General features: G+C 47.0%; 1 protein-coding gene across 1 annotated transcript; it reads left to right on the top strand.

Moving 5' to 3' along the window:
* Window positions 1-1,050: 1,050 nt before the first annotated feature.
* GJA5 (gap junction protein alpha 5) lies at window positions 1,051-14,587 on the top strand (the record flags this gene model as incomplete). The annotated part of the gene is made up of 2 exons (XM_079697372.1): window positions 1,051-1,154; window positions 13,479-14,587. Exon 2 carries the CDS (start codon window positions 13,511-13,513, stop codon window positions 14,585-14,587), a length of 1,077 nt encoding a protein of 358 aa, XP_079553498.1. The 5' UTR covers window positions 1,051-1,154; window positions 13,479-13,510.
* Between the last annotated feature and the right edge of the window lie 6,718 nt (window positions 14,588-21,305).

Genomic DNA, 21,305 nt, shown 5'->3' with positions numbered 1-21,305 from the left:
CTGTTGTTGACTTTTATCACAGTCCAACTGGGTCCATGGCTAAGCATATAAGTTGAGGAGTTGAGGAAAGTAGTTGAGAATGAGGGGAGCTTGAGGGTAGAGATGCCTCACAGTTTCCAAATTTGCCCACCTGTGGCATGTGATTTAACAAGAGACAGCCTTACTTCTGTCAGTTCAGTTCCAGCTGGGAGGCCTGTATGCTTTTGTAGAAAAAGCAAAGAGGTGACTTTTGGCATTGGCTAAAGCTTCTAATCCGGACTCTCCCATTTACTAACTGGGTCACCATGATCATGATTTCTCTGAACCTCAGTTTCCTCAAATGTGAAATGTAGAAATGTCTACCTTGAGAACTGGACATTGAAATGATTAAGTGAAATAAAAATACTATATCTATATCTATATCCATATCTCTCTCACCCCTAGCCCAGTGCCTGGCACATAGAAAGCACTCTCTTTTCATTAGAGGAGAAGGAGGAAGTAGTCCTGGGCAGTGGAGATGCCCTCTCCCTGCCCTTTTGAGCTTTCAGGTTACCTCTGGTGTCTCTTCTGGGTGTGGGTGCTTGTGATTTGTGAGCCTCAGCTCACTCTCGTGGGCATAGTAGAGGTTCCCCAAAAGACCTGCTCTGGGAATGAGCACTCTTTTTTTCTGACGACAGGAAAAGGATGGGGAAAAGGGATCTCCAAGGTAGTGCCAGCTTTCCCGCTGACGCCCCAGGAAAGTGGCCCGGCAGAGGGTGAGCAGGCAAAGACTAGGGAGGCAGTGCACCACCAGCCGGAGGGATAGGGGGCCGGCGCGAGGACTGTGGCGACAGTGACGGGGGCAGGGCAGAGGGGGAGGGGAGGACTCAGTCTCCTTCTGGGGAGAACGCGGTGAGGAGAGGCTGCAAGGAGGTAGAGGGGAGAAAACTTTTTAAATGAGCAAAGATTCTAGGAGCACAAGAGAGAGAGGGGAGGGAGGGATCTCGAGGGGGAAGGGGGAGGAGAGAGAAAGAGTAGGAAGAAGTGGGCGGAGGGAGGGTGACAGATAGCGATTAAAAAGAGGGTGGGAGAGGAACGAGCGACAGGCTGGAGAGCAAGGAAGAGTGGGCAGCGGGGTGAGGCGGCCAGAGAACCAAGAAGCCAACTGGAATTCCAGACAGGAGGAAAAGAGGACGGTAAGGGGAAACTTGACTTTTAAGAGATAAAACTACCAGTTGATGAGAGAGAGGCAGGGAGAGAGCCTTGAATCTCCAGCTTTGTTGCTGGATCACAACAAAGCTCTCTCTCTGCACCTGTGGGTTTCCTCCCTACCCCTCTCACCAGTCCCTGTGATGGTGAGCTTTGGGTATATTGAAGAGAACAGCTTATGAAGCAGCAGATAAATCACTTACTCAATTTAGAAGGAGCTGTAGAAATGCAAGTGGAGGCCCTTTGCCGTCCATCTACCTCTCACAGATGCGCCGTGCTCCAGCGGCATCTTACAGTCAGGACACCAGGTCGTTTCCAGGCACTTTTGTGAAGATTGGCATTGGCCCTTTAAAAACCCAAGCCATCGCTGTTTTACCATGCTTCCTCTAGGCTTGGAATTCCTTTTGAAATGCTTTCCACAGCATCTAGGAAAGTGTTTTGATTTTTTTCCCCCTAGGGCATGTTGGATGGTTTAAAAATATTCCCTGCTTAGTTTCCTGCGGAGTATCATGTCCCCGCTGTCCATTGTGAGCAATCTGGTCACTTGCTGTTGGAGGAAAGAGGCTGGTGAGACCCGGAGAGGAAGCCGGGGAGAGGTGGCCACCGGAAGGTCTCCTTTCCTCCTGGGCACAGGGCAGGAAGGTTCCTGACAGCCCCTTGATCTCCCTTCTGAGCTTGTGGTAAAGGAGCCCGGACTCAGGGCCCAAGAGACCTGGGCTCTGGTGCACTGAGGGGCTGTGTGACCTTGGGCCAGACAGTTCCCCCTTCTGGGCCTCAGTTTCCTCATCTATAAAATGAATGGTTTGAAGTAGCAGGATCCCTCTGGTTCCCTTCAGCAGTAACACTGTCCAAGGCTGAGATTCCTTAGCTCAAATGCGCCTCAGAGCCACTACAAAAGGGAAGGCTGACACAGGAGTTTACATCCTTACTGTGCCTTTGTTCAGTTTTCCTTCGTCCCCCCTCTCAGTATCCTGTCATAATGGAGGAGTTCTTGGTTCTGACTCGTCAGCATCCCACTGGGCTGTCTCCTGAGCACAGCTCTGGCACACCGGGCCCGACTGGCCTAAGAGAAGGAAGGGCAGTGTGGGGAGCACTGGGCAGGGGGTCGGGAGGCCTGGGAGGAGGCCAGTGACACTGAACAGAGAAGAGACCAAGGCCACCCCCCTTTGCCTGGGGTGGTGGCTTCATAGCTGGGGACACAAGCTGGTCTTTAGAAGCATCCTAGACTAACTTTCACATCATCAGGCCAAGTGGTCGCCGTCTCTTCCACCCACTAACCCTGGAGTCACAGCCCAGCCCACACCCTGTTCTCGTGGGACAGCTCTCTCCACCCTCTGGCCAGGTTCCCCGCGGTGGCATTGCTGTCCGGAGCCTTCTCCCCTCGCTGATCTTCCAAGCCTTTTCCTCACTTAGCAGCTGTAGAGCAGCTCCAGTGACCACTGGGCATATGGCAGGCAGTACCAGGACGTGTGTTTCCTGGCTTCCAAACTGGGCACCCTCAGGGCATCCCCTCCCCCAGACGCGTGAAGTTCAGAGAGCCATGGCAGTAACACAACTGTGTTGCCCAGCTTGGCCGCTGGCTTGGAACCCCAGAGATGTTCTTGCTGGGCTGTTGAGACTGGTTATTGTTCTTGTCTCCTAACTGTCTCACTCCTGTCCCCCTGCCAGGTACTGGTCTAAAGTCCTAGGCCATTAGAACTGGAAGAAGTCTCCTAGATTGCCAGTCAACTTCTTCTTTGACAACTAAGGAAAACAAGGCCTAGAAAAGGCAAGTGACTTGTTGGAGACGACACAGTGAGTCAGGCAGGGCCAGTTCAGTTGAGAGTACATCCCGCTCTGTTCACTCACATCTAGGGCTCTTCTGCCTTCCGTCCTTGGCTGTGTTTTCTGAGCCTCCATTTCTCCCCAAACCTCCCTGCTTCTTGCATGGAAGCATCTCTGTAATCCTGCTTCCTGGCAGGGACATCACCTTCCCACCTAATCCTCCTCATCTCTGCCAGCTGGTGGGGGGCACATGCAGCGGAGAGTTCTGGGCTCTCGCAGCCAGCCGGGCTACCGCAGGGCAGCCTGGCCTCTTGGGTCCTGGTTGATCCCCGCTCGGGGCCCAGCCAGTTAACACAGGGCAGGGAGCCTGTCTGTGTGGATCAATCAGGACAGGAACTAGAAGACCTGCAGTCCTTAGGGCCAGGGAGACCCAAGGCCCAGGCTCTGCCTTCTGTCCCAGGGAAGAACTCCCCCACCGGGGAGTCCAGCAACTCTCTGTATGAACTGGCTCCACTCTGGGCTCCAGGATTGAACTGACTGAAGGGGAGAGTTGCGCACTTTCCCAGGAAAGCTTCAGTTCTCCTAGGAAGGAAGGTGACTTCCTTTCTACAGTCAGAAGCTGCTGGCTCCTGGCAAATGACCACTTGATGCCACTTTGTGAATCAATTGTTTCTGACATTTTAGCAAATCATGGGGAAGAAAAATTCAGCCTTCAATAATCCACTCACCTTCATAAGGAAAGGGAGTCAGGAGGTCTCAGAATCAGAGGTATTGAAATAACACAGAGGGATCTTAGAGTTTATCTGATTCAGGGGTAAGGCAGAAGGAAGGGCCTAGGCATCTGGAATCACATTTGGGTTAGAATTTCAGCTGTGTAAACCTTGGGAAAATTATTTAATGTCTCCGATCCTCAGTTTCTTCATCTGTCAAAGAGGTTAATAATAAATAATTTCCTTGTAAGGTTTTATGAAGATTAAATAAAATAATGTATTTTAAGTGGCTACCACATAGTAAGTGCTCAATGAACAACAGAACAATAGAGTGGAATCCAGGTCACCTGGTGCTCAGTCCAAGTCTCTTTGAATTGAGACTCATTTGGTGCAAAGGCCTTTCCATGGTGAAGGCTCACCATGGCATGAAATTCTGAGAAGGTATTGTTGGTTTTTATGACCACAGTTTTTTTTCTGGGTGGACTTTTGCCGACTAAGTTGGGAGTCAGAATATCTGGATTCACCTCTTGGCTTTGCCACTAATTTGCCATACCATCGCAATTGGGCAAGTCACAAACTCCCCAGATGTTCTAACTTAGAGCTGGAAAGGCCTTAGCAACCATCCAGCTCAACCACTTAGTTTTACCCATGAGTGAACTCAGGCTCAGGGAGGGGGAATATCTTGACTAGAGTCACAAAGAAATAGCTGGAACCAGAAAGAGCCTCTCTTCTGAGGCTCTTGTCCACAGAGGACTTAGAGAATCTTAATCCAACCTGGCATCTTCATGATTCAGGACTTCAGGAGAGGGCAGGTGTGTTTAGGGGTCAGGACACCTCTTCTCCTCAGAGCACAGAGTAGACAACCTCCTATTTCTCTTTCAAGTAGAACTGAGCCAGCTTCAAACCTACACATGTGGACATGCCTTTGGATTGGTGATCAGATTCCAAAGTGCTGCAGCTCCTCAGAAGGAGGGAATTATATGAAGCACATATTTTATAATAGGGACTCATGTGGAGTCCATCTCCAGGCCCCAAAGCTCGAGTTAAACAAAAGTTCAGGGGCAGGCTTGACCAATTACGAGAACACAAGGGACCTGACTGGAGTGGGACTCTACACCTCCCTTCTTCTCCACCCCACCTCTCTTCTTTCCACCTAGTGAAATAACTGATTTAGAGTTAAATTAATATCCTTCCCATTGCCCATGTTTTCCCCACCTCTGATAGTCACCCTCCCCCACTTGGTGGCACATAGGGCGTCCTTGCTGTGTCCCTCTAACCAGCCTGCTGCATGTCAAATGCTGCCTCAAGTTGACTAGTTGGGTCATGTTTGAGAGGAGTTTTTACTGGAAATGGCAGAAAAGAAAACAAGGAACTAACATTATTGAGTGTCTACTATGTGCCAATTACTGTTCTAGATGTTTCCACTTACTCACACATTGTTCAATCCCCATGAGTAAACATTCCCCTTTTTTCAGATGTAGAGGAAACTGAGAGGTTATGTTACTTGCCTGAGGTCACACAACTAGAGGGTGATGGAAATAAGGTTCGATTCCCACTCTTCCTGGGAACCACGAGTCCCACCACCTAACTCTTTCTGTTCCTATTGCTCTTGTTATGATCTGACATCAATGGAACACCAGAGCCTGCTGTCTGGCCAGCCAAGAACCCGGCAGTCGACACTGCCGCAGCCAAGAACACTTACTGGCTAAAAAAGGAAATAACTTTCTATATGTGAATTCTGGCCAAATGGTGGCAGATGCTGAAGAGTCTGGGAATCCTGACCACTCTGGGCTGAAGGCCTCCATGTGATCATCAATTCTAGGAACAGCATATGCAAGGGTTGGCCAATCCACAAGCCAGAGGCTAAAAGGAAAAACCCTGGGCCTCTTACAGGAAAAGATCTGCTCTGGGAGTTAAGACACTGGAGCTCTGGTCACAGGTTTGTCACCAGCTGTCAGTCCTATCAGTCCTAGGGCCTCTTTGCTTTTCTTTCCCTTTAAGAGACACAGAGAGAAAGGCAGGAGCCAGGCAGACCAGGTTCAAGTCCCTGCTGCAGCATTTGCTACTTGTGTGACTCTGTACAAGTTACTTAAATTCTGAGTCTCAGTTTTCTCGGCTGTAAAATGGAATAATACTGCTTTCCTAGCAGGGCTGAAGTAATGGTTAGAAAGTAATGTTAATGTCATGTAAGGGGTAGAAAGTATAGTTGTAAAATGCTTCACACATGGAAAACACTCAACTTAGTGATATCTGTTATTATGATTACTTAACTTCCCGGGACCCTTGTCTTCATCTTGTGTAGAGATAAGAGGTTGAATTCGCTTGATCCCTAGATTCCTTTTAGCTCTACTGTACTATGAATCAATGACAAGATGTTGGAAATAATAAAGCATTTCATAAATATAATTTTCGTTAATAACTGCATAGGTATTAATCAACCCCTTCTGGTAATTAATAAAGACCTCCTGATATTTCATTGTAATTGAATATCTCCATTTGCCAGCCCCTCCCATCCATTCCTTGTAAATATGTCTTCTTCTAACTTTTTAAGAAGAAAATGACTTATCCTAGCATAACTCTCTTTCTCTACTTTGCCTGCTCCCTCCTACCTCCTTGGCTTTGAAACAACTGCCAGCCAGCAGGATCTCTGAGTGGACTACTCTGTCCTTGCCAGAATCAAATAATTAAATTTAAAGAGGTTAATTATCTGCCCTTGGCTGGAGTAGCAGGAAAACTAAAGTGATAGTTAATCTCCTCCATCTGTCTCATTTTCCCTCTGTCTCATCTCTAGCTCCCTCTCCCCTCTCTAGTGGTCAAGGTTCAGGGGTGCAGGCCCCCTCTGGACTTCTCATTCTGAGAAAGTTGCCCACACTGCCCAACTCAGTAGCTGTAGGTATATCATACATCTATCTGGTTGAAGTAGCTACCCCAAACCTAAATCAGGAAAGAATGAAAATTCTAAATGTACAAATTACCCTTAACCATGCACAAATCAACTCCCTATTCTAATAGTTATCTCACAAATATCCCTGTGGAAGTTATCTTATGAAAAGAGGACAACCTTTGATGAGTAAGGATTTTCAAAGAAAGGAACTTAAGGCGATTTAGATAGAATCTAGTACAGTTCTTAAGGCAGGGGCATCACTGTCAGGAAAGACAACAGCTGGCTTTGGTGCCAACTTCATCGCTTACTAGCAAGTCATCCTTAAGTGATTTTGCTCGAAACACCCTCTCTGAGCCTTGTAAGAAGGGGATGGGGCCAGTCCCTAGTTCCTCCAATTATTGTGAGAATCAAATGAGAATATATATATCAAGAAACTTGCCGAGTGTCTGGCACATAGAAGGGTCTCATTAAGTGTTAGGTTTTATTATAATTATTGTTATTATCACCTAGATTCAAATTCTCTTTTTGTGTAACTCTGGGTAAACTAGCAAATGAAGCTGAGAATCTCGAAGGATAATAAAGATGAATGAGGTAGCTGAGGATCAAAACCACTCTCTCATGTAATCCTCCCTACATATCCATTTTAGGGAGAAACTACTGGGGTGGGGGAAAATTAGAAAAATGTACATTAATGAATAAGCTCCAAAAGAGTCCCAAGATGATGGTTATAGTTGGCACTTCACTTTATAAAGCCACCTTTGATGTCTGGTGTAGCATTGGGGTTCATAAACACTTTCTGAACTGAGCTGCACTGACATGATACTATGTCTAAGGCATCCTTTGAGTGAGGCCCTATGGGTCCTTTTACAACAGAATTCTCTTCATTGGGAAGCAAGTCAACCCTGCCCTTGCCGCATTCCACTGTATGGTGAGAGGAATTATAGCAGGGGCCCAGGGGATTGTTATTCTTACTGTGAATAACAATCTTTATTGAGAACCAGAGGTCTGTTAGATACTATCCAGTACATGTGTCATTATCCAGAATTAGACGCAGCCTCTGCAGAGTGGTCTTAAAATCTAATGTTGACAAACTTGGGTGAGTTTCCCAGTGATCTGTGGGGGAGGCAGAGAAAGAATAGTCCATGGTGACCAAGTCTCTGCTCTAGACACGTTCAGTCCTGCTCAGCCAAGTGGAGGACTCTCTCATGGGCAGAAGGACGGCTCAGTGGCTTTTCTCTCCCTGGTGTCCTGGTCACCATAGTCATTGTGCAGATGTCCCTAGGCCAGCTTCCCAGGGAGGTGCCTCTAGTGGCATTAGGTGTTTTGAGTGACCTGAATGCTGTCATTCATCCACTGTTGTTTCTAAAAAGTACACGAATCAACCTATCAGGTGCAGGGCACGATATTAAACAATAAGGTGGAAGAGAGGGTAAGGTGATTCAGGGGGAGGATCCAGCGAAAAATAGTTATGGGGCTTGTCTTCAAGGACTCAGGGTTGAGTTGGAGAGATAATACACAGTCCACAGAGCAAAAAATTCTCCTTAAGTGTGTGAAATCCAAATGGTTTTACAATTTAACCCAAGGCCCAGCTGTTGACTTGGGGGGACACAGAAATTGTTGTCAAATAGTATATTGTAAGGGCTGTTATATTTGGTTTCAGAGGACAGAACTAGAATCAACAGAAGGAAGAGAATTTTCAAGGCATCCCCATGGTAGCTTCTTGCTCACTTGCAACATGCCTTCTTGAGCAGGAGAGATGGGGGTGCAGGTTCAGCTGTGTGCTGGGTGGCGCACCTGTCACCTGCAGCCTGCCTAGCTTATGCTGCAGCCACTACTAAAGGACTGCAACGAGCAGGGTGACTACCGAGTGCAGTGCCTTATGTCCCCACCCCATTTGGGGGCTTTGTCAGAGGTAATGCAATCTTACTGCTAGACCAAACATTTTTTTTCAATTATTAAGAAAGCCTTTATTATGCACCTAATGAGAAAGCCTAATGCAATAAGAATACAAAGCAGAAGACAGGCTTTTGACTTTGAGAAGTCTACTACTCATCTGAGGGAAAAAGCCATTAAATCCTTGAGGGCAGGAGTCATGCCTGATCTGTTTATTAATCCAACAGATATCATTGCGTGCCTAGTATTTGCCAGGTCTGGGACCCGTGAGGTATTATTTCAGTACCCAGAACAGTAGTAGACACATAGTAGGGACTCAGAAAAAATACTTGCGGGTTGGCTGATAGACAAGAAGCTTTTGGAGAACAAGTGTAAGGCAGCATATAACCCAGTGCGGGAATGTATCCTGCCTGCTGGATGGTAATTTAGCATCTTCAGAGTTCGGGAGACATCAGAGGGATGAGAGCAATTTGAGAAGACGTCTCCATTTCCACCTAGATCTGTGGGGTCAGAAGAAGAGGTGCTGGCTATGAGTTCATGTTAATTTGGGTTGCTCTAAATTGGCTGTCTTTAAAAACATTGGCTGCCGAGGGCGGCAACAGTGCCAACATGAGGAGGAGCACTGGACTGGGAACGTAGACCCTGAATTTTGTTTCTAGCCATATAATACATGAAGTAAAGGAATAAAATGATTCATGTTCACTATGCACAAAAACCTTCCTTTGGCCTTTTCCCTCTTCTCCAGGTGTAATGTTACTATTACCAAAGACGTTCCCTAAATACTTCTCCAAAATTTTTGCTTTGTCCCAGGACATGACACATTAAAAGAGGATGTGGAAGGTCTTGGAGTAAGGAACGTTCAGAGTTGGGATGTTCTTGTCCAGGTTCTAGGGACCATCTCTCTTTGCCTTGGGGACTTCAGAACTTGCATCAGTTGCAGAGGGCTGTAGAATTGAATTACCCAGGGCTCTATGGAGGGTCCAGGCCCCACCCTGAACCAGAGTCAACCTGCCTTACATTCCCATAGCCCCCTGTGCCTCCCTAATGTCAACACACATCGTGCTTTATTGCAATTATGTGTTTGTTCTCTCTCCTTAATTAAGGGAAATAAAGGCAGTTAAGCTCAGTAAAGGCAGGGACTCCGTGCTTGTCTTTTTAACTGCTGCACCTTCAGTGCCATCATCACTGCATGATACCTGGTAACTGGTAACCGCTCAACAAACTTATTAAATGAATGAACGAAAGGGAAGGACATCGTAGGCAGAGGCAACACGGGGAGCCAAGATAAAGAGGTGAGAAACTGTGGGCCGTGAATACACGTGTGGGGAGTTGTGTAGCTTAAGTACTGAGTATGTGAGGGGAACAGCAGAAATAGATGGGATGAGGCTGTGCTGTGGAGGGTCTCAAGTGCAAGTTAAATTGTTTGGACTTTATAAGCAGTAGGAAGCCAGTGAAGGTCACAGATAAAGCAGTGGGGTATACTACCATTTTTATTTGACAGAATTTATTCATGGCATGGGCAGCTGCCTTTGCCCCTCCTAACACACTTCCTGCCAAGAAATGGATAATAATCTACAAAGCTTTTTATGTGCTGTACACCCAGAAAACTCAACGAGTGTCTAATCTACAAGTTTCTTTGGCTGAGGTTGTCGGGGGCCCAAAGGGACCCAGAGGTGTTGGGAAACTGACTTCAGCCGGGGACCTTTCATATTATAAGCTGAGCGGCTGGTACATGATAGCAATGTTAAGTTTCTCTGACCTTGTTTGAGTCATCCAGGATGTCGCAAACGAGAGGTTTTTCACCCTATATACTGCTGCCAGGGCCCACGGGGTCTGCCCTAGCCCACACCTCCCCAGCTGGTTAGTTTCTCTTGTTCTCTCCCGATGAGGCATCCTAAGACTGTCTTTCTGATATCCTGCAATGTTCCTTTCTTGTACCTGTGTTTTACTTCTTCCAGGTGGGACTCCTTGGACTACAAGTGAGGCAGTCAGCAGGCAAGCCTCTTGGCAGACTAGACCAAAGCATCACATTCTTTGCCTTGAACTATTTTTATATTTCCTTGGGGACTTGCAAGGAATGAGTGACAGACTCAGAAGATCAAGGGAAAAATCTTCAGGGATTGAGCAGAGTTTGGAAAACTTGCCCCAAATCCTGGAAGAATATAACATTTGTTTCTCTCTTTCTTTTTGTTTCTTTTTGATTGCCATTTCTCTTTCCCTCTGGCTTTCTCCCCTTCTTCTCTTCTATCTGTTTCTCTCTTCTTGGTAATGCACATCTCTCTACCTTCCACTTTCTCCTATTCTCGTCCTTCCCCCACCACTTTCCTTGCTAGTAATGGCTGCCTTTTATTCAGTTCTTATATTCTGAGCACTGTGCTAAGTGCTTTTTACATATCACCTCATAATACTCTATGAGCTAAATAATAGTATATCCATTTCGCAGGTGAGGAAATTGAGACACAGATCCAGTAACTTCTCCAAGCTCAGCAGATATTCACAGGGATTTGAACTCCATTTAGTTAACCCCCAAATTAACTTCCCTTAACTGTTACAGGGTCTCTTTTTTCCCATTTCCAACTCCCCCTTGTCTTTTCCCTCTTTTTGCTCCTCCTCTCTCCCCTTCTCTCCCTCCCTTCTCTCTGACACTCGCCACATCCTGGCCTTCACATGTGTGCTGATGACCCTGAAGGTGCTGAACACTGTACACGTGCCCAGAAGGGATCACAGACCATTCCGACTCTTATCTAATCAGCCATTTTCCTTTTGGACTAACACTCCACAATTTTCCACTTTTGGAGGCGATGGAGGGGGCCCTTCATCATGTGAGGAAAAGGGCAAATGTCTGATCACAAACCAGAGGAAAGGGCTCAAGACTTGGAAGGGTCTTTGATATGGAAGGGAACAGAGATAAGGCCCTTTCCGCATACTCACGGACTCTCTCATTCCCAGGGACTCTGGGTACTCTCAGGGCTGGGGAGTGGAGGGCTGGGAGAAGACAGAGCCGGGAGGCTGGTCTCTGTCAAGGTATCAAGTCAGAAGCCAAAGCCTGGACCGTGAAATATGGAACCTCGCGCTGTCCCTCCTCATATGCATAAGGATAGGAACCGGGATAGGATAGGAATCAGGGGCATACTGGCAGCAAAGTTGTGAATGTTAAAGTTTGAACTTGACAACCTCTAAGGTCCCATCAGAATCCGAGGTTTTAAGATTCCAAGAAGAGAATATTTACCTTCAATCCGCCCCCCCTTTTTTTTTGGTCATTCTGTTGATTAGGACTGGTTGATTAAAGGCTTAAGCCATAAGGACATTTACTGTTCATCAAGTAAGAATTCTGGAGGTAGAAGTTTCAAGAGTTGATTCAGAAGCCTCAGGGCACTGGTTGGCATTTCTGAGATTCTCTGGGAGGCTTCAGGCATCTTGACAAACACAAACTGTCCACAGGCAGGAAGTCCTGGGGGTGAAGAGGACTTCAAGTGAGGCTCTATTTACTGGGGGATGGAAAAACATTTTCTAGAGTACTCCTTCCACATCAGACTCTCCCCACACCTCACAGACCAGAACTAACTGCAGTGGAGGCTGAGAAAGTGATAGCTGGCCTTCTCACCTGCTTATGGGACACAGCAAGAAACAGGGGATTGGTTTGCCACCGGGTAGAAAACACCAGTGCCTGCCACCCCCTCCCTCCTTCATTCACTCAACTAAGATTTACTAAGTACCCACTCTGGGCCGGGTGATGATGGTACAGAGGACAAGAGAATTCCTGTTCTCAAGGAGCTCCTACTGGAAGAACACAGACAGGCAGAGGATCACAAAACAAGATGGCAAGTGCTAGGAGAGGACTGAGTGTCCCCAGGGCCACCACAGAGCTGAAGATGCTCAGCTTGAGGAAGCAGGGAGGGCTGGGAAAGCAATGACTGGGTTAAGTTTTGAAGGGTAAATAGGATTCAGATAGGGGTGAGGGAGCATGTAGGAGGTGGCTGAGAGGAGAACATTTGGGAACCTTCCAGGACTTGGCATGCTGGACATGACAAAGGCAACTGAAGGGGATAGGCAGGAAATGAGGCTGAAGAAGCATGCGAGGACCTGATGAGGGAAGGTTCTGTGTGGGACTTAAAGGTTTGGGGCATTTATTCTGGATGTGTGGGTGAGCAGGTCTGTGTGTGGGAACCTTCTGTCTGCAGAAAGACAAGCTGAGCTATACAGCTGGAATGGCTGCACTGCAGTGAAGTGTAGATCAGCACTGCCAGCTGCTAACCAGCTGGGGGAACCTGTGAAAACTTTGAATGTTTTTGTTTGCCACCTCCTGATAGAGTTGGCCCATGCTGGATGGCTCTGATTGTTATTGAAATAGAAATAGAAACAGAAAATGCTTCCTAAGGGGCCAAATTTGCCTCTCCCACCCTCACCGTTTTCTCTTCCACCTAGTTCTGGCCTCTGGAGTCAGAAAAATATATATATATATTTTCCACCTGACAGCAGCTCAAACATATGGAACACGTGAATTACGATTTTCAGCATATCACATACCTCATCTCATTTAACCCTCAAAGTCCTTTGGTGTAGCTATTCCCATTTTACAGACAAGGAAACAGACTCAGTGAGGTAAATGTCCAGAGTCACATTTGCAGGCTCCTGTCCTGTGTTCTTTCCACTACTCCAGTGTTTCTCGGGTGAGGTCCTTGGACTGCCTGCATCAGAATAACCTAGGCTGCTTGCTGCAAATCCAGATTCTTGGGGGCCATCCCAGACCTCCTGGAGTAGAATCTCTGGAGGTAACAGCACAGAATCCACATTATAACACACATCTCAGGTGATTTCTAGATCCATTAAAGCGTGGGAATCATGCTCTAATCTTGCTATCATGACTACTTTGAGTCTTCTCTTTCATTTTTGCTGCAGGTGGGGGAGGAGGAAGAGAGCTTTTTAGGTGAATCTGACTTCTAAGCTGCACTCTCTTAAGGAACGCATTGGTATGGGTCAGTGGAATCACAGAGCATGATTGGACCTTCCAGATGTTTGCAGAAAGCATCCCTCTGTTTTTCTCTCTGTCCCATTTGCAGGAGTCTTGGCGTCTGTCTTCTGCTGAGCCAAGATGGGTGACTGGAGCTTCCTGGGAGAGTTCCTGGAGGAAACACACAAGCATTCCACGGTGATCGGTAAGGTCTGGCTCACCGTCCTCTTCATATTCCGCATGCTGGTGCTGGGCACGGCTGCCGAGTCCTCCTGGGGGGACGAGCAGGCTGATTTCCAGTGTGATACGATTCAGCCTGGTTGCGAGAACGTCTGCTATGACCAAGCCTTCCCCATCTCCCACATTCGCTATTGGGTGCTGCAGGTCATCTTCGTCTCCACACCCTCTCTAGTGTACTTGGGCCACGCCGTGCACACTGTGCGCATGCAGGAGAAGCGGAAGCTACGGGAGGGCGAGAGGGCCAAAGAGGTTCGGGGCGCTGCCTCTTACGAGTACCCAGTGGCCGAGAAGACAGAGCTGTCCTGCTGGGAAGAGGTGAATGGAAGGATTCCCCTCCGGGGCAGTCTGCTCAACACTTACGTCTGCAGCATCCTGATCCGCACCACCATGGAGGTGGCCTTCATTGTGGGCCAGTACCTCCTCTATGGCATCTTCCTGGACACCCTGCATGTCTGCCGCAGGAGTCCCTGTCCCCATCCTGTCAACTGTTATGTGTCCCGGCCCACAGAGAAGAATGTCTTCATTGTCTTTATGCTGGCTGTGGCCGGACTGTCCCTTTTCCTCAGCCTTGCAGAACTCTACCATCTGGGCTGGAAAAAGATCAGACAGCGGTTTGTCAAGTCACAGCAGGGCATGGATGAGTGCCAGCTTCCTGGTCCCTCTGCCCGCATAGTCCAGAGCTGCACACCACCCCCTGACTTCAATCAGTGCCTGGAGAATGGCCCTGGGGGGAAATTCTTCAATCCATTCAGTAACAAGATGGCCTCTCAGCAGAACACAGATAACCTGGCCACTGAGCAAGTGCGAGGCCAGGAGCAGATTCCTGGAGAGGGTTTCATTCATATCCGTTATGCCCAGAAGCCTGAGGTACCCAACGAAGGCTCCCCAGGTCACCGCCTCCCCCATGGCTACCAGAGTGACAAGCGCCGTCTCAGCAAGGCCAGCAGCAAGGCCAGGTCAGATGACCTATCAGTGTGACCCACCAGTGTGGCGGAACCAGGACAAGGTGGGAACAAAAGAGGCTCAGAGAGGGAAGGTGTGTCCCTTCTGACCCCATCTCTCTCATTCTCGTCACTGCTCTACTCAGTTTGGGCCCTGGATCTCAATGGCATTGCTCATTTTTTCCAGAAGCTATGACCAGGTCTTTGTGGGTGCAGTAAGAGACATGGCTACCTACCCAGGCTCCTTCACCCTCCACTCAGAATCCTCAGTGAAGCCTTTCATATTACTCAGTGAATGGGATAGAGGAAGGGACGGGGACCATGGCAAATCTGACCTGGGAGGGACAGCCAGAGGGATAGGATGACTCTCTACATACCACCCACACACCAGATGGATTCTCTAAGCCCCTCTGGCGTCCTTGACCTGATCACCCTTCCTCCTGCAAAGAAGAGCCCAAAGTTCCCAGCCAGCAATGAGCATGAATCAAGGAACTTGCATTAGATGTGCTCTTGAATCTGTTGTCTCCTTGGACCATACCTTGGGGTGGTGGTCAGGTCGCCATGGGATGCCCTTGGCTGCCCCTCCCTCTACCCAGTCTTACTTAAAAAGAGGTCCTTAGAACTCGACCAGCAGCCTCAACTTTACAAGTGCATTGGTATGTACCTCTGGCAAATGTCTCACCTTGGTGATGTTGCAGCCTTTCCTTCTGCCAGGGTGTACAATGAGCCCGGGGAGGGGGGTGAAAAGCTCTCCTAGGGAGTCACTGTGCACACTGACTCCACTGGCATTCCTACCACTACGTATCAACCTGCAGCTCTTTTACAGTTCAACCTGATGCTAGAAACCATCCCTTCCAGTCCTCCCTTGGCTGTCCATCCAGTGCTCCCCTAAAAACCTTATTGACCAGAATGCCCAAGAAGCCATCGTCCTCTCTCACATTCTCACCAGATCACCAGCCATGGAGGCCAGTGGAATTTCCCCAGGTCTTATTAAAACAAAGAGGGCATTGTGCTTCTCAGATTCCCCTTGGGAAAAAAAATAATTCTGCTGTGAAGATAAAAATGAAAAAGGAGAGAAAATACTGGAAAACTATTTTTCCCTCCTGTTTGCTTCCCTTGCTGACTGCCAACTTAGAGTGCCAAGAGGAGGTGTGATGACAACTATGGAGGCCCCCATATCTCTCTTTCCCTGGAGGATTTAGCAGGGGCATGAAAGCAGAAAGGGAATCTCCAGCTCTCTTGGCAGGGCCCTTGTTTAAGAGCACAGAGATGCCTGTGTCTCCCCAGTGCTCCTAAAGAGACGGCCAAAAAAGCAGTGGGGACTACAGAAAAGCCCTGCCTTCCCAGGGACTGGCCAGGTTTCTCTCTTCAGTCCATCTGTAATAGGAGGTTGCCATTTTGGATGAAGGTGAAGGATGCTCAGAAGTGGATGCTGAAACTTATAGGGAAACAGTTACTTTTTAAGATGCATGTGTGTGTTTGTGTGTGTATGTATATGCTGATAAGCTGGGTGAAAGGGAGGGAAGTCCTGAAGTAAGGAAAGCATGCCTTAGAGACACTTGTGTCTTCCTGACCTTTCCTCCAGATGCCTGGCAGAGGGGCTGAGCCTCACTGTTTTCAGTGTCATTAACCTAAATAGATAAGCATGAGAGGTCGGGACAGAGGAGGCTGAAGCCTCAGAAGGAGGCTCAGCCTCTGCCCCACCTGCCCATCTCTGGGCCCCTCTGCTGATACTTGGTTGTTATTGGTGGGTGGAGAGAAGGATGAGGGTAGAGGGGTGGAGGAAACTGACTGGGATGCCATTTAGGGAAGAATGACTGTTCATCCTAGATCCCTGGAGGGGACACCTTTTAATCTATTCTCTAGCACTGGCATTAAGACTCTCTCTCCAAAACAAAGCAAAAAAGACTCTCTTTCCTTCCATCTCTGAAGTGTGTTTGTTTTGTGAAATGAGTGTTCTTGGATTAGAAATTCTGTGAGATCAGTCCTGATGATGGGGCTTTCAGGAAGGAAAAAGGAGATAATATGTGTAGTTTGTCCTAATAAAGTCTGGCCCTACATTTATCTCTCCTCTGTGTCCCTTTCATGCTTTGACTACAAGAGAAGGATGGCAGACTTGGTGGGGGAGGGGAGCACTTGGAGCCAGTCATCAGTCAATCAGTATTGCAAAGAGCTTTGGAATCACACATGCCAGCATGAAAATCCCAGCTGCTGATTTACAGCTGGACTCCAGCAAGCTACTTAATCTCTGAAGCTTGGTTTTCTCATCTGTAAACTGAACCTAGTAATATCTACCTCATAGGTTGTTAAATGAGATACTATTTATAAAGAGTACAGCAGAGTGCCTGGGAAATAATAGTCTGTCATTAAATGGTTATTATTGTTATTATCGTCATTATTTTTGTTGCTATGTTGAATACATAGTATTTGAAAACCTGGGATGTTGAGGGATGGTTACAGAACTTACCTTTATGGAGCTCACAGTCTACCTAAGATGATCAACTAAACCACATAGAGGAAACAATTAGAATAGAATGAAATAGGAATTCATTGATTATCAATTCTAGGAACTATAAGGCTCCAGGAAGTGATACATATGAAAATACTACATAGAAGAGGACAGACCTGACCTGAGCCTTAAAGAGTGGCTAAGGTTTTAGAGAACTGAAGACCTCAAGGATGACACTGTGAAATAGGTCTGGGTATCCCCATTTTACAGACATGGAAGCTGAGTTCCAGGAAGTTTCTCTGACAGTGGGAAGCTTCTCACTGGCTTCTTTGGGTGAAATATCATCTCTTTGGAAGAGTAAAAATGATTCTTGCTCCAAACAAAGGGTCCAGGGACCACTCAGTCCTTCACCAGCAAATGGGTGCCATTTCCTAGAGAAAGAAACAAAGGCTGGGAAAAAAAACAAATGGAAGTATTATCTGAACTACCAAGTGGTCTTGTCTATCAGGGCAGGAAAGCTCTTATAGGGACTTCCCTGGTGGTCCAGTGATTAAGAATCCATTTTGCGAGGGCTTCCCTGGTGGCGCAGTGGTTGAGAGTCCGCCTGCCAATGCAGGGAACACGGGTTTGTGCCCCGGGCCGGGAGGATCCCACATGCCGTGGGGCTGCTGGGCCCGTGAGCCATGGCTACTGAGCCTGTGCGTCCGGAACCTGTGCTCCACAGCGGGAGAGACCACAACAGTGAGAGGTCCGCGTACTGCAAAAAAAAAAAAAAGAAGAAGAATCCATCTTGCAATGCAGGGAACTCCAGTTTGATCTCTGGTCAAGGAACTAAGATCCCGCTTGCTGCAGGGCAACTAAGCCCACGTGCTGCAACTACTGAGCCCACGCACCACAAGTAGAGAGAAGCCCACACACCACAATGAAGATCCAATGCAGCCAATAAATAAATAAGTATTAAAAAAAAAGAAAGCTCTTGTAAAGAGGGCTTGCAAAGAGGTCATAGAACACATCTTGTGACACCAGTGTTGAGATTCAAGGGTGCTCCTGACATCTGGCATCTATCCAAGGGTAAGGTGCTCAGCCCAAATGTGCCTGAGCAGTCTAACTGGAAAAAGCAACTGGGATCCATTTTTCTTCCTAGAAAAGAAGTAGAGAATCTCATGGTTTTATAAACATAGCTATTAACATTTGACAGTTTGTGTAACACTGAGACTGCAAAAGCCAAGGGACTTATTTTATAGTGAGTAAGATTTCAACCTCATGTATCCACTCTCATTTTATTTCCTTTCCTTCTCTAAAGGTTCACCACTAAAGAGGTAAGCTGAGTACTAATCTAATGAACACACTTTGGGTTGTAGGCTCCTACAGGCCCCTTTCCTTAATTTCCTTCCTCCAGTGCCAGATAAGACCAGAATTTCTACCACTAGTGTTTCATCCCTATGGCTGAAGTGTTTAAGTGGGTAATGCTAATAACACTACTATGAAGAATCATATTATGAATGAGTTTTCAGATTTCTTCTTAATAGCAAATTTTGATAGCAGAGGGAAAAACAAAAGAACAAGGGCACCAGGTACTTGGCAGGTGTCTTGAAGGATTGCTTTCATGACGTAGAAATTAATAAAACAGCAAGACTAAAGAGGGGAGCCAAAGATAAGCTGCCCACTTCCCAGTCCCCGGTAGATCCTGGAAGACCCTGAATTTAAGTCCATGATTTGGTCCTTATTATCCATGTATTGGACAAATAAATTTACAAGTGACAGCTATGTAAATAGAACGCGATCAATAGTTTATCCCCATTGGTCACCTGATGGTCAGCAGAGATGGGTATGGTCTATAGTTTTTTATTGTCATTTCAATTGGAAAAGAGAAAAACTTGCATTCAACAAATATTTATTGAGCACCTACTTTGAAGTGGCACTCTGTTGGGGTTTAGGAATACAATTTTATAAAACAGGTATGGTTCCCTCCTTTTGGAGCTTATAGCCTAGTGGGGAAGACTCCCTCCCACAAATAAATGAACAAAATAATTACAAATTGTGATAAGTGCCTAGAAAGAAACAGACTGGGGGGCAGGGTAGCTAACAAAGGTGGAGGGAGAGACCTTCTTCATTTAGGATGGGTGGAAAGACCTTTCTGAGGAGGTCATTAGAGGCTGAAATCTGACAGCTGAGAAGAAGCCAGCTACTGATGAGTAGGAGAAGAAACCAGGTAGGGGAACCCAAATTCCTTCCAAGAAACTGCAGAATCCAGCTGTCCCTGACCTCAATCTGGTCCAACATTTTTGAAAGACATAATTCAAGCAGCACCTAGATAGCACCTAAAACAACACTGTTGGACACCAACTGTTGCAAAACACACCAAGCCTCAAGGGACAGAGAAGTCTTTTTGCTCAGAGAAGCAAAAGGAACATATAAAAGGTCTTAATTAAAACAACTAAATATCATATGTTAACATTCTAGAAAGCCCTATTTGATGTTGCAACTATTATTTCCATCAGTATCAGTTCTTGTAACATACTTGGGGCCTTCTAAACTAGGCCTGTTTCCTAGAGTCCAGGCTGGTAGGCAGAAGACTGTGTCCAAAGGGGCTGGGAAGGAGCCAGCAAGGTGTGGTCCAGCGGAACCTTGGCATCAGAGGAGTCAAAACAGCAAAACATCAAGTGCACAGAGAGGGGGAAGTGAGGAGGGAGGGGGAGCACATCCGCAGGGAAGCCAGGCTACGGCAGCCGTACAAGACGCTGGTCAGGCAGGCACCGCTGGGGACATCTCTCCACTGGATCTGGATTTGGAGCTAAACCTCCAGACTCAGAGGAGGAAGTTGACATGGGCAAAGCAGAGCTTCATCCTAGGGGCTGGATTACTAAGCGGAGCACCAGGACAGAGTCTTGGACAGAGAACAAGGTGGGTGCCCATTATCAGAATCAGTAAGGTGCTGATAAAGTCATTGCCGATAATATATATGATTTAATAGATGCCTTCAAAACCTTAAACCACAGGAATGACCAATTGTGAGACTTCCAGGCACCTCATCAAACATGGTGGTGGGCAGGGAGATGATTTTTGGCATGGAACCTAATATTGCTCTGAAATCATCCCAAGCTGGCATCTACTTCCTTTACCTACACATAAGGCCAGCACAGCCCTGGGGAAGTCATGGCTTGGACACAAAGCTTAAGTCCCCTCTGTCCCTTCAACCTTTTCCATTACCCCGATCCAAGACCCTTGTGTGAAAGGGCACCTGTACTTGCTAACAAGGGCTTCCTCAGAGAGAAACTGAGAGCTATGTGTGAACCCATTCAGGAGAGCGCATTGCCCTGGGCACTGCAGCCTGCCCACTGCTAAATCCCCTTAGGTGGCAGCTGCTGTTCCAACAGGGGACATTCAGGGCAGGGTGGAATAGTTTTATGCCTTCCTGGGACTCTTCTTCAAATGAGCTGGAATATAAATTGGAGGGGTTTAAGCTTACAAATGTTTGAGGTAAAATTATGCATTCGAAAACCAATGTAAAAAAATGTGTGGGGCGTGACTTGCTAGGGAAAAGTCAATTTTAAAAACCCACATATTTTGATAATAATTATGAATCACGCTTGCAGTTGGTAAGTACTAACTCTTTTCTAGGTTCTGTGCTGAGATTTCATGAATTATCATTTCATCCTTAAAATAATCCTACAAGGTCAGCTGACCCCACTTTACAGATAAGGAAAAAGAGTCAGTAACCTGCACAGCTAGTAGGTGGTAGAGCTGGGTTCCAAACACTCATCTCTCAGTCTACAATGTGCTTCACTTAAGTGCTTATCCTATATTCTTGAGTAAAAAGGCGAGATACAAAATTTTACATACACCATGATTACTATGAGTAAAATAGGTATTTATAAGAACAAAGACCTGGAAGGAACAAACAAAAATGAAAGCAGTTGTGCCAGTATGGTGGGTCTGTGGGGGTGCTTTAATTCTCCTTATTTCCTCAACTATTTTAATATTATCATGCTATTTTTGTAATTAAAAAATTTAAATTATATTTATATTTAACCTTTGGTCTAAATTTGGTGTTCCCCTGGGGCGGTTGCCAGGAGCTGCCTCTCTTCGTTTCCGCTGTTCTCATGCCTGGGAACATTTTTCTTTCTTTGGGCTCTGACTGCCACCCTTAAATGGAATAAGATTAAGCAGGAGGCACCCACCCCAGGGTCTGGGCTACCGACTGTGTGACAGTGGATGGTCTGCCTCTGGAAATAGCTGAGCATCAGAGGGAGGGTGGAAGGCACCATCCGCACCCATGAGCTCCTGCACACCCTCAGTGTGGTGG

The sequence above is a fragment of the Hyperoodon ampullatus genome, assembly GCF_949752795.1.
Source record: "Hyperoodon ampullatus genome assembly, chromosome: 2".
Taxonomy (NCBI): domain Eukaryota; kingdom Metazoa; phylum Chordata; class Mammalia; order Artiodactyla; family Ziphiidae; genus Hyperoodon; species Hyperoodon ampullatus.
Note: the sequence above shows the minus strand (reverse complement) of the source record. Positions and strands in the feature narration are given on the sequence as shown.